At 37.3% G+C, this 14,638-nt stretch overlaps 1 protein-coding gene across 1 annotated transcript in view; it reads left to right on the top strand.

Moving 5' to 3' along the window:
• The window catches only part of LOC117388868 (potassium voltage-gated channel subfamily H member 7-like), a 96,019-nt gene that overhangs the window by 23,014 nt on the left and 58,367 nt on the right, over positions 1-14,638 (top strand). Inside the window, exon 3 of the mRNA XM_033986423.2 lies at positions 10,768-10,923. Coding sequence (XP_033842314.1) covers positions 10,768-10,923 — 156 coding nt within the window. The remainder of the gene's footprint in view (positions 1-10,767; positions 10,924-14,638) is intronic.

Raw genomic sequence — 14,638 nt, 5'->3', positions numbered from 1 at the left:
GCAACACACAAACAATTCTGTACAAACACAATTTAAAAGTATTCGTCCCATCAATGACTGCGTAATTTTGTTGTAGTTTCTTTTTTGTTACGTATAATGTAGGCTATAATAGAACATTTTAAGGAGGGTTAATCCATTTTTTGTGCTTTATGAACACCTTTGCATTAGTTTTTCTCACTGCACTGCACTGCGGTCTTTCAGTTTAATTTTTAGTACGGAGAATGTTCGGATTTGTGTTTAAGACCTTATACTGGTAACAATGGGATGTGGAAGTTTGGATTGGCTAAAAGAGCATGGTGAGCTAGCAAGAGAATAATGCTTTCAATTTGTCAACTGGACAAAAAGTTGTAGAATGAAGATATTTCGCGGCTCATCTAAGTCGCTTCTTCAGTTCTGGTCAGATTGCTGGTGGAAACTGCCTTGTATCTGTCTGAAGGGAGGAGCTAACAAACTGTGAACAAATAACTGTTAGTTTCAGTGTTGTTTGTTAGCTAGGTCTATTAAATTCCACTTAGTATAAACTGTCAATAGATCTAGTTAATGAACAGAAAATGTATACAAATAGGTCTGTTAGTTTCAGTATATTTAGCTCCTCCCTTCAGTTAGATATAAGGCCGTGTCCACCTGCGTGTCCACCTGCAATCTGACCAGAACTGAAGAAGCCTTTGTTGTAACGGCAACTCAGCCCCGAAAGTAGTGAAAGGATGGCACACTTTAATAACTTACACACTTTCTTGTTTCAATTCCTGTATGAAGAAGATTTTGTCTGTTCAGAAGGAAATTGAAAAACATTGTTATAATTAGGTTAAAATCTCATGAAAGTTGCATAATATCTCCTTTTATAGATGTAGTTGTGAGCTTAGACTGGCTTGCTGAGCTGCATACTTTAATTTCCTCTCCATTAAGCACTCAACCATCTGAAATAATAAGTTTGTCTCATAATGTGCTCATTTGTTTGTACACTGTAGCGCTGGTGGAGCAGAGAAGCCACTGCAGGACTTTTAGCACGTATATCAGTGTAATGTTACTGCTGGGTCTCCTCCATCGCTTCGGGAGCTGTCCACACCGCACTCATTTGTTCGCCTTAGTAAATTGCATTACCTTGTTTTCACTGACACATATGGTTTCATTTTACTGTCTATGAGCAGTACAAGCAGTATTACATGTAGATTACCGAGTCTGTTAAGTGAGAATTTCTGGAAAGTACAAAACGGTGTGATGTGTGGGAGTTTCTAGAGTCTACTGTAAAGTAATTATGAGTCTATGTGGTTTGATACTTGTTCTGATACAGCTCAAGATTATTCTAAAACTATTCAGGAAAGGTTCATTTCTGTCCTGTGAATGTGACTTTTTTTAGTACCAATACTTTCCCAAATGAGTACCTACTTACGATCTAGTGTCTAGTTTCTATACTAGTTTTAGTGTGGATAAGTGTCAGATTTTCTTTTCACAACCCCAAAACTCAGTCACGTGTGAAACTAAATACATAGCCATGTTTACTGTGGTTTTCAGTTGACTACATTAATGTGCTTTTGTACTGTATAATGTTGATATGCTTGACTCTTGCTCACTCAAAGGACCTTTTCAAACATGCACATAGACCTCAGCCTGCTCAGTTGCAGAGTGCTCGGTTATATGTCCACCACCTCCATTTTCCCCACCCTGAGATGATACTTCCAGAGCCCTAGTGCTGAGTGCGGGTGGGTGGGCTGTTTGTCCAGTTGAGAGGTTCCGTATGCTGTAGTCTCTGGTGCCAACAGAGCGCACTGTGTGTGAAGTCCACCTTGTGCTTTTGGTTCACTTTTCTCTGTTTAGTTATAGACAGGCCTGTCACTATAATGACTAAATAGACATAACATTCAATAAATGATAAATGAAACAGTCATTTCTTTCATAAATCATATGTAGCTTTTCTTTGTACTAGTGATGCACTTTTTTTTTTGTTTTTTTGGCTATTTCTTTTTAATTTATTTATTTATGTTTGCATTATGATGAAGATTTGAACTGTCATAGTGTTGCATCCTGCTATTTATTTGTTGCAGATCATATTTCTTAACAATATTGCACATTTTGAATGCCTTTTTGGAGATAAGTCTGCCTTATGGTTTGGTTTCAATATTATTGTTTATCATCTATATTTATTTAAGCAATATATAACTCTTCAAAATCTGTTATTGTGACAGTCCTAGTTACGTAGCACGTCAGACTGTGGACACATACTGAAAGTCACTTATAATGCCATTACTGCAGAGAGCTCATCTCTGGAAGCTTTGTTAGCCCTCATCACCTGTGAACAACAGAAGTAGCACAGACTAGGCCTGTCACGATAATACATTTTGAAGTATTGGTACACTGGTTTATAATGAAAGTCGATAATATTGAAACTACTCTATTTCACTGACATAATAACCTTAAAACAGGATAATCCCAGCAAGTCCTTTTATAAAACCATGAGTGGCGATAACTAAATGGCAGAATGAAACACTGGTACTTACAGGTGGGCTGTATTAAACCCATGTCTGTTACAGATGGGCTGTACCAGTGAGAACAGAACATGTCTGTGTGTCGCTCAGACTTTGTCTAAGGACAGAACCACACTCCATGTCAGTCAGTCTTTCACTTTCATCCATGTCTCTTATGCATGGCATTAACATTAGGCATGTTTATTTGTATAGCACAATTTGTACACAAGATAATTCAAAGTGCTTTACAGAATAAGAAAAACATTAAAATTGCAATACACCAAATCAAAACATAAATAATCACAAACAATCATCATAAAATTAACATTAAAGGAGAAATGTGCAGAATAAAAAAAATCACTCATATGCACAGCTAAACAGAACTGTTTTGAGCCTGAATTTAAACTTTGTCAAAGTAGAGGCCTGTCTCACACCTTCAGGAAGACTGTTCCAGGTTTTAGCTGCATAAAACTGAAACACTGATTCTCCATGTTTAGTCCTGACTCTGGGCACCAGCAGGAGGCCGGTCCCTGAAGTCCTCAGAGTGTGAGATGGTTCATATGGATCTAACATGTGGGAGATGTACTTTGGTGCTAGGCCATGGAGAGACTTGTTCACAAGCAGAGCTGCTTTAAAGTCTATTCTCTGAGCCACAGGAGCCAGTGCAGAGACCTGAGCACAGGATGCATGTGCTCGTACTTCCTAGTTCTAGTCAGTCTAGTCTAGCAGCATTCTGGATGTACCGCAGCTGTCTTAACACTCATTTGGAGAGACATTAGTTCTAAAAGGGCAGCAGAGAGCTACTCTTGCAACTCAATTCTGAGGTATTTGGAGTTTGTCCATGTCTTTGTTGGCAGCACTAGACCACACAATAGGACAATGGTCCAGATGAGATAAAACAATAGAGGCTGCCCTGAAATCATGAAACACAACTTCAACCAATTGTTTGTTATCAATTTCACGTAACTGTTCAGTAAGAGCTGTGAGTGCTGTACTGGTTCCTTATATGCATCTTGGACAGAGAAAATACACGTTTCAGCAAAATTATTGTGAATCTGTTTGCACACCACGCCCTCCATTAGTTTACGCAGGACAGATAAGATGCTTATAGGTCTACTATTTTGCCCAGTCAGTGGTTGTTGAGGATTTTTTACCAAAGGGACTACTTTCGATATCTGTGTCTGGGGACACAGTTTCATCAAAACATAAATTGAAAATCTAACATAATATCATCAATTCCACTGGGTTTATTATTGTCTCCATTTTCAATGTTTGAGATAATTTGTTTTCTAATTATTCTTCTTGACAGCTCGCCACTCACTGGAGGCATCTCTTTTGTGATTGGGATGGGAAGGGGTATTATGTATTATTATTATGTATGACGTGTTATGGGCATGTTTTATTTAATATTTTTATAATTTGTTATAGCCTATTATTAAAAAGCATAGTCTTTTTGTTCATCTGACACGACCAACTAGGATTGCTACAAATGCTTCGCCTACTAATAAAAATATAAATATACATTTTCAAGTAGCCTATGGTTTGCACAGCAATTATAGGCCTGTCGTAGTTCCCCAACAAATCCACTGCATTTGACTCAAGCTTTGACCCACAGGGTTAATTTTATCTGCTCCCCACAAACTTCAAGAGTTGTGAGACAAACTGAGACAAGAGCATACAAAGTGCACTGGCACATGGCTAAAATCCATCTGTACTTGCTATTTATTATCGGAGTGCTATTCGGACCCGTTTAGCTGTACTGGCGCTGCGACAGTAGAACCAAGTTCCTCGCGCTTGTGCAGGGAACAGTCTGACAGGTTGAAGGTTGACAGGAGCGCTGTAAACTTTTGAAGAGAAAGAGAGCGCTATGTGGGGGCGAAGAGAGCGCCGTCTCAGTGTGGGAAACACTGTGGCCTCCCTGCTCAAACTCACTGCCAAGTATTCTCTATTTGAACTTGTAGGTTGATAACAACATGTCAGTATGGAAAACATGTCAGTATGGGACCCATATGTCACTAATATGAAAAAAAATTACCCTTGGTAAGAACTGAGCCCTAAATATAGTGTTCGAGCTTTCATCTGTTGAATTACAAGTCAATATAGTAATTATCATGACAGTCCTAGAGCAGACTTTGTTTTATGTATTTTTACAGACATTTTGGATAATTTTGTCTATCAAGTGACTGTCACTGTTGGCTTCTTACAACCACCAACTAATCTTATACCCATAAATAAAACTGAAGACTATGTTCCAGCTCTTTCATATTTGTAATTCAAACCAGATTGCCACTGCTGACTTTAGTCCCAAAACCCAAACAAAATTATTATTGACCACCGGTTGTCTTTAATCCGTGGCATTTGAGTCTCATTAGAATGCTAGCATGCTGTTGTGAATACAGGTCTTTTCCCTAGTAAGTATGTTGCCCTTTAAAACAGAATATGCATTGACGTGGTCAGGCTGCATAAATCTCCTGGTATCAATTATTAGCGATATAGGTGTTTGGTACCGATATTGAACATTTTGGTTATATTTTTTCTGCAGTGCTCTAGTGTGTTTGTCCATGTGTCATTCCCAGATCATAATTGTCTTTTTGAACAGACTCATAAAAATATGTATTTATATCCCAGATAAATACCTTTTTGTTGTATTTCTACAAAAACGATAAGTTAATTTGTAAACTTCAATACCTTATTGGCCACAACAGCAACACAAATATTGGATATCGTTATTGGCTCAAAAAAATCAATATCAGACCATCCCTAATCTTGCATAACTAACAAAATGAGATTGATATTTTGTTCGTTTTCTACCCTGTGTCACCAGATTGCATTGTCAGGAACTATCCTCTTACATAACTCAAATCAATGCTTGGATTGTAATATTCATACATTTTAATATCCTAAACCTGAACAATATGGAACTATAAACAATTATAACGCAATTTTTTATTTATGCAAGGTGCTTTGTCTACTAATTCATATTTAATGCAAAGTTTATGAGTTGACTATGAGGGGAATGAAGGTGGATTGCTGATGCGCCGTAAAACAAAAATAGAAACATGTAATATCCGTGGCATACAGTCATGTCAGCAGAGGTTTGCGTATATGGAGAAGTGTTGATATTGTCATTTTGCCCAGTCCAGTGCTGTTTGACCTTTAGTGTTAAAAAGGTTACATAATGACACATATGGAAAATGCATGGCAAAACATTTCATATGCTCTAAGGGAAATAAATGCTGATTGTTCAAGCTGTCCAGTTCAAATTGTGGAAAGACTGTATTTAAAATGCCTAATGGCTGATCTTGTGCTGTGAATCGTGGTGGTCTAGGTCCTCAGCACAATAGCACATGTTTTAAAACGCACTATGTACATTTTCTGGTGGAGGGTACATAACCTGCTGATGCTTTACTCAGAATGATCCACAGCATGGCATTAAACTTATCTAGTATTTGTTCAATTACAGATGTTTTTATTTGTCAAAAATGCCTTGAAGGACATACATACATTTACTTATCTTTTAGGCGTGTAAAAGAGCGTGTTCTCTGCAAAATCGACTTTTTAGAGCTACATTTCTACCTTCAACGTTTGATGATAATGTTATTCCCTCCTCAAAAAAATGCCTGAAGAGGTTTGAAATGTCATCCATGCATATTTTGAGCAATCTAGGGATCTCTCCTGGGCCCTATTCAAACCCTCCTTACGGTTAGCAGTGTTAACCTGTACAAGACTCCCCACAAACCCACGTAACCCATGCTCCAGCACAGAAATTTTCCGTAAATATACAAAATCATGATACAATACAATAGTACATAGATACAACTTCACAAATGTGGTGTGATGTGTAGTAGTTTCATTAGCTGAGCGTTGTGATATCACTCTGAAGGTGAAGGCTGGAGCGTGGGGAGCAGGGGAATTTGAGCATCAAAAATGAAACTAAAAGATATTGAACATTTTACCACATTGTTTTCAGCTAATATAACATTTTCACAACGATAAAGGTAACATGGTGATCTAAATATGTTATGTGTTAGCAGTTAAGACCCCATAGCAGTGTAATACCCCCTCTTTAAGATTACATGAACTGTGATCAAATCAAAAACATGATCTAAGAAAATAGTGATATTAATTTTTGGCATTTTCCAACCCCTATTTTAAATACTGTCTATCTGGTTGAACATATGATGCAACTTTATGAAAGCTTATAGTGTAATTTGAATTAGCAACATGTGAGCTGGTGCTGTTGGGTAGAAGCTGTGCATTTTGACTATATTGAAGGTAAATAAGTTGCTTTGTCATGTGTCTTAGTTTTGTCCAGTAGTGTAGGTCTATGCATCATGCCTATGTACGTTAGGCTACGTTAGGCTATTTTTATTTAATATTTCATTACAACATCTATCTGTGTCCTTAATTATCCAAATCCAATAATGATTTTACAGACCACCATTGTGAAGTTGATTTATTCTTAACTACAAATGGCCTTGCACAGTGTTTTCTACTACCTCGCTGTTGTTGTGTTTAATTTACATTTATTTTAGTAGTTATTTATCTTGATTTTTGATTGCATTGCTACTGTTCTTGAACTATATGTTGCAACACTGGAATTTCCCCCATTGTAGGATAAGTAAATGTTCTTGTATGTTGTCTCCATTTTATGCTTGGGTTCACACCGATCCCAGTGATTAAGCAGCACTTTGGGTTGCCAGATCCCACGACTAAAACCAGTTGGAAATAAACCCAAAAGGGCTTCTCTCTAAACAGAATTTTTATTACCAAAACCCCAGCAGTCACAGCCTGCAGTAGATAGCGCTGTTAACTCAGATCAAGTTGTGATTGTAACTTCTTTTTAAATCAGTGTGCAGCCTACACACCATATGTTTAATATCCTCTGAGCCATCATGACACAGAGCTCAAAGTTCCCTCAGAAGCCGCCTGTTATGGTCACTTTGGACACAGGCATTAGGATTTTAGCAAAACACTGAGCTTTAGTACAAAGTAGATTTGATTTTAAAGAACTGACCCTTTGCGGTCTAAACCCACTTCAGTACTTCTACACGCTGAACTGCTGCCTCACCACTTCACTTATAATACAAAATAAATAATGTTCTAAAAAGCCTGTTTAAAAAGGTCAAATCAATGGTAGAATTTAATGCTAGGTTCAAAACACTGATGTTTTGGTTTATGGACAGTGCTGTTAGTACTGGGTCTGTCCACGTGAAACAAAGTGTTCTTCTCAAGTTTATAAAGGGTGAAATGAGTTTTTCAGGAATCTATATTGTTAAAAAGATTAACACATTATAGAAGATATAAGTCACCAATTATTAATATATTTTTTGGAGCTGTGGGTTGCTTTGAAATATATCCATTAGCAATTTCTCTAATCAGTATTACAGTTACAATTAGATTTGCAATTTATATTTTAAAATCAAGTTTGGATCATACTGTGCATTTGAAATGTTCAAAGAAGAGTGAATTGCGAACTGCTCTTTTGTCAAAATAACATTGTCTAAAAAAATATTATTATTATTATTTATTTATTTATTTTTTTTCATTTTATTGTAGTATAGTAATCGTTCCACTGGAGCTAACTCTGCTCCTGTTGTCTAAACACATACAGCTTCATTCAGAAAATCTGGGGTTGACAGAGTTGTGAACCTGCGTTGTAGTACCACTTATTCAGAGATGCCCATGTCTGGCTTAGTGCATCCTAGTAAGAGAAACATATCCAGGATAACTTCAGCCAGCTTCGTAGTACAGGCCTTAGAACATTTTAGCATTAGCATGTTCTTTGCAGAGCAACATCTGTAATTTGCTACACTGGCAATGCTAATTGGTTCTTCTAACTCAGAAAAGTTTGTAAACCAAATACACTTGCAATTCCAACAACAAGGCTCATATAGTATAACTACAACCATGCAAATGAAGGTTTATGTATTTTTGGCTGGCACTGTTCTTATTGCTTATTGCATTTTTCCTACCTCAAATCCTCGCACTTGAACACAACCTGTTTACACTGCTCGCCCTATTCTTGACCCCAATATTCTGCAGGCTTGTATGAGACACGCTCTTACTCACCGCCTCATTGTTTCCTATCCGTCAAAGTCACATCCTGGTATCGTCATGGTGACAGGGCAGCTAGCACCTGGAGGGTTTTTCAAATGTGCGGCAGACGTACCAGGACGTGTTATATTTAGTGGGACCGGGCTGCTAATGAACGCTGCTGGCTGGGTGCTGCTGATCTGTGCTATGGGAGACAGAGCAGACTGAGAGGGCTGCTTAGGAGCGCGTGTAAATGCTTTAATTTGGGGTTTTGACCTGCTGCCATATGGTCTTAAATGTTTTGGGGTTTTTTTTGTTTTTTTTTGTTACTACTAAAACTACATTAGCTTTTATTTCAAACCAATGTAACAGTTTTTGTGTATATAATCAAGAGAGAATGGACTCTTTTGACAGCAACAAAATATCTTATTATTCTGATTCTCAGTACTTAAATGTTCAAACTCAGTTCTCAAATGAAATGAAATTAAAAATGTTAGTTTATAGACATTTTAAATCACTTCTGCTCTGATTCCTTTTCATACAAAATACTCTGGTTGTTAGCAGAGGACACAATGGTTTACCTGTTAGCTTCATTTAGTGGAAGGTAATTTGAGCACTAATATCATTAGTATTCTGGTGAAAGTCCATGGCCTTTAATAACATGGAAGAGCACTTCCCGGGGTGCCACTTCATGACTTCACAAGCTGAAATCAAATGTTTTGAGACATGGGAGAAAACCTAAATCAGTCAGACAATAAAGTGTAGAATGAAACAAAACACAGTTATAGGTGATGTTTTTGATAACGAGACATTATACCACAACTAAAAGCAAGCTGAGTTTACATATTAAATCTTTAAAGGAGCATGTAACTTTTCTGGTGGAGGGTGTGTGGCTTGCTTGTCTCCATGGAGATGTTTTTGTTCACCTGAAATGTTTCACAGTGCTGTGTTAGTCTTGTATTTTATTTATTCAACTACAGATGCTGTTATTGGCAAAAAAATATAGGACTTGTCTATCCACAGATCTGACCTTTAACTTTGTGCCACTTTATTGCCTCCATGGAGATAAGCTTATTGCCATACTGCGGAAAATTCCTGGTAAATCAATAATGAGACAGGCAGCGGCCCGTCCACCAGAAAGGTTGCATAGTGTACAAGTAGTAGTTTCTTGATTTTTTTTTTTTTTTTATGTTGATAATAGTCACTTCTGTGTTTTCAACTTGCTTCATTTAGTTGATGTAACCAACCCCCATTTACTCATAATCCTAGTAAATATTTCATAATCACCAATTATGTTCATATTATGACAAAACTGTTTCCATCAAAAACAGGAAAAAGATGGCCAACTGTCTCTTTAATTGTTGTTATTTATAGCTGGCTTGTTTAAAATTTCAGAGCTGCGTCTGTTCCCACCGGCCCCTCGCAGATCCCAGACCAGTGCTGTTGCAGAGCTGTGTAATATTCCGGCTAAGTTTAGACCCGGGATGGTTTTTCCGCCTCACTGCCTGTCAAGATGCTTCCCGCTCCTCATTTTTCTCTTCTTATTCGATGATATGACCACAGAATTCCACACAGCAACACTCCGAACTAGCTTAAGGCTGTGTCCGATTGCTATGTTCCACTTAACCCCATCGCCTCCCGGGTTCAACTGTAGGTTCAGTCTTGCATCATGGCCCTTTCTTCCGCTTTATTGGTGGATTGGATAATAAAGTGTAATGTATACACATATAAGGGCTATGGGGTTCAACAGCCACAGGGAGAGTTCTAATAGTAGCCAGAGAAGTTGGAGAAATACAAAGGTTGAATCTCGTGTGGTGAAGCAGGTGGTGAAATAGGGTGATGTTATGATTTGCAACGGGTTGAGACTTGGTAAAAGCTGATTGTGTGTGTGTGTGTGTGTGTGTGTATACATATATACATATATACACATATATCTGTATATATGCATATATATATATATATATATATATATATATATATATATATATATATATATATATATATATATATATATGTACTTTAACCTTTCTGCTTTCATTGAGTTTATTTACATTAGTGAGTTAAATAAATTAAATTCTTTTATGTTTTATATTTTTATTAACATGTACATATGTACTTACTTCATTGCTACCTACAAAAGTTATTACATAGTTCATTCTTAGGTTCCCAGTGAAAGTTACAATCTACTAAAAAGTATTTTGTCATTGTGTCATTGTGAATGTAATGCAGTTGTGCACAAGATGAATTGATGTATTTTGTCTGTTTGCAGGTTCAGACTTCCAGTGCACCACTCACATCATCCCAGTGAAGAATGAGGAGGGGATAGTCATGATGTTCATTCTTAATTTTGACTATGTGGTGGACGAGGGAAGTGACAACTCCACGGAGAGGTTAAGTCCCACGTCGCCCACCAAGTCCGACCAGAGTGAGTATTCAAACTATTACAGAAAAAAAAAAAAAAAAAAAGTATTGTAATTTTCTTGTACTTCTTTGTATCACGTGCATTTCAACTGTTCTCATGATTATATTTGATATTTAAAGGTGAACTATGTAACTTTTCTGTTGCATGTCCACCACCTTCTTGTCTCTATGGAGATATTATTGTTATGCCTACATACATCCACCTCCAATTATTGCTGTAAAACAAGGATACCCTAAGTTATAGCCATTTATGCTAAATTATTTTCATGAGAGATGAGTAATAAAGTGACTATAATGAGTGTACACCTTAGGGCTGAAATCCACCTAAAAGATAACAGTATTTGTCACGTTCTGTTTAGTGACGGTGTGAACCTGTGCCTCAGACAGACAGTCGAAGTGGAAGAGTGTAATTGAGATCATTTAGTGAAATGGCCCTGTGGATCTGCTATCCTAATTAAGCACCAGGGAATGTGATTGGACTGTCTGTGTGACCTACAAACAAGCCAACACCAAGGTCTAGGGCGGCAACAATGAAACTCTTATGCAGGTTATTTTAAACCAGCAATGTCTTATGTAGCGCCAAAGAATATGACCAAAATATGACCAAATCTGAAGAGAAAATTTATTATCTTTTTAAATAGCATTTTAACATTTTAATCCATTAAAAAAAAAACAGAAATTGATCTTTTGATGTATTTGCACTAGGGGGAAAAAATCTAGCATGGATTAAAATGGGTTTTGTACAAAGTAGTAATGCTGTTTCAAGTAGTAATTTGATTTATGGCATTTGTGAAAGATCTTTGTTTTCAAATGAGAAATAAAAAAGAGAAACCATCCATCTTTAAGATAATAAATAGTCTACAACCATTATAGATTAAAGATTATTATATTCAAGTTATCTGAGCCATTCTAAACATTTTTCAGTGTGGTATCTTTTTAAAGATATGTGTCTTTAATTTGACAAATATCAAAGTTATCAGCAACCTCATGAATTTGCATTCATGGAATATCTTTCATTAAAATATATATATTATTTTAATTAATTTATTTTGTTATTTGAAGGGACATTTCAGATTCAAATGATGTAAATGTGCCTGAGTTACATGACAAAGCTAATTTTCATTGGTAATCCCAGGTGTGAAAAGGGCAATGAACAAAAGTGAAAATCATGCATAAAAAATCACTTACAATGTTTAATTGACTTTACTATAACACTGTATTCAAGTCAAGACATAATTAAGGCTTGTATGTGAACTGGATGATTTCTGAATCAACGTAAACGACCCTGAGCTTGTACGGGAAGAGGGAAGTAGATTACAGTGTTCAGTGCATTACTCATGTTAATATCCCCTCTTTGCGGTTACCATCTTGTGATTTTCCTTTTTCTCAGACCAAACCATGTATTTTAGCCCTGTCTAGCCCTGCTCACCACTTGCACTCAGACGTGTGTGTTCCAGTGCATGTGAGTCAGTGAGCCCCCGCTAACATGGCTAATGAGAGCTGATTGGCTGTGTCCCGGTTTGAGGATGTAGAACGGGAGGGGGGGCATATGTGACGGGGAAGAAGTGACGTTACATTAGACACTGGAACATCTCACTCTGAGCATGACCTTAGCACTGTGCTGTGTCTTTGAGAAGTATTAGGCAGTTCCAGGCTATGAATGTAGAGCAGAGAAGGCTCGACAGGACTTTTAATTCAGTCTGCTCACTGTCTTTGGTGTTACAGTACAACACAATGAAACTGAAATGTGGACAACCAAGATTATCAATGGGGGTTTCAGAATGATGAAAAATTAGGACCCTTGCCATAGCGATTAACAATATAGAACAAAATGTGGTATATTTTGAATGGAAGAAAGTCCTCAAAATGTTGCATGTAGAAAGCTGAAATATAATAATATAGACACTGTGGAAGAAGCATTGGCTCTTGGATATGCATAAAGGTGATTGGTTTGTCCATTAATCTCCATGACAAAGCAATCACATCTCCATGGAGGTGGCAGATCCTCCACCAGAAAAGTTACATCGTTCATCTTTATCCGCAGAATACAGGACTTTCAAATCAATCCAAATAATGTCTTTAACTGCTGCCATAAGCCATTGATGGATACATTTTTTGTCAGAATCTGTAAGACAGGGAGCAGTGGCTCTACACCAAGCTGCTTACATGCAGGAAAGACCCATGCAAACTGCCATTGGTCCTTGAGCAAGACACTTCACCTTCCTTGTCTGCGCGAACATGCTGTTTGAGTGAGTGATAGTGTTTGGAGAAGCTGTTGACAAAGACTGGAACCCATGTTTGTTTTTTTGTTTGTTTTTGTTTGGTTTGTCTTGGAAAGTGCTTCATACATCTGTGGCATAAAATCTTCTCTTCTCTACATAGACATTTAGTGTAGAAGTTGCATCTATCAATTTTAGAATCTGAAAACTTCTCAACTTGGCGCAGAGTCTCCCTCAACCTGAACAAAGGAATCCATCCATCTATGACACAAAACTATGGCCTTGGAGAGCTGGATCTGCTGCCTCACTTTTGCCTTTTGAACCCGTCCAAGACCCACTAAAGGTCTGAGTCGATAAGCCAACATGAGCATGTGCAAGACGCTGATAAGAATTTCTCTGGCTCCAAAACTGGATTTTTATTGACCTCAACCAGAAATCTACCCATGAAATAAAAGAACAGATCCCACAGTCCAAAACGCATTTGGAACTCTTATGTGATAACTCTTGGCAATGTGTACGTTTGGATTGCAGTGGGCCCCTGACTGCCATCTGGTGGTCATCCAGTTCACCGCATTTACTGGTATTTGGATGTCAAGCGGTATTTGGAAATAACTAAATACATATACCAAAAATACATATTTAGAGTACAAGCTTTGAGTAATGATACGTAGTTACTGCTCTTGTGTGTGTGTGTGTGTGCGTGTGTGTGAGATATTTCCTTTTCTAATGAGTGATGAATAAAATACAGTATTCTGATGTAAAGAAATATGTTACAAAGTACACTTTATTGCTTTTCCATATTAAGTAACTAAATCATATTCTTACCTCTGTAGAGCAATAGAAGCTCTCACCGTACATTTTGGACTATAATCTGCTCCTTTTTTCCCACTCTTTGAACCCTGCGGCCTATACATATATTGGTGTGGCTAATTTATAGATTTTTACTGGCTAACGGCAACCGGGTCGCACTCTTTAGCTGTAAACGCAAAAGTGAGGGAAAGTGGGGAAAGATTATGCGCTGAAGAATACACTAGTTTTGATTTTGAACTGTTATTTTGAGCATCATGCACACAGCGTAATCATGGAAAACACACGAAGAAATGCAAATGATGCTGCTTTTAAGTTAAAGACAATCAATCTGGCATCAAAGAAGGAAATAGAGCCACTGCACGTGAGCTTGGCATCAATGAATTAATGGTGTAATGTTGGAGGCGGCAGCAGGAAGAATTTAGTGTAAAAAGGCAACGTAAAAAGCTTTCAGAGGAAATAAAAGAAGAAAAGCAGCCTGTGTTGGTGCTGTTTTATTTTCTAAACATGCAGGTATGTTCATCCCGTGTTGATGGCGTGTTGGTGCCGTACTGCTGATTTTCAGGCACAGTTTGAAAAAAAAACCTGTCTTAACTTAAAAGTCAAAAAACCCTCAGTGTACCATCTTTCTGTGTACATTTTACAACATATTTATAACATGCGGCTTATATTCAACTGTGGCCTATATATGTA

This window comes from Periophthalmus magnuspinnatus, chromosome 21 (assembly GCF_009829125.3).
Source record: "Periophthalmus magnuspinnatus isolate fPerMag1 chromosome 21, fPerMag1.2.pri, whole genome shotgun sequence".
Lineage (NCBI taxonomy): Eukaryota > Metazoa > Chordata > Actinopteri > Gobiiformes > Gobiidae > Periophthalmus > Periophthalmus magnuspinnatus.
The sequence above is the reverse complement of the archived record's forward strand: the minus strand, read 5'-3'. Positions and strand labels throughout refer to the sequence as shown.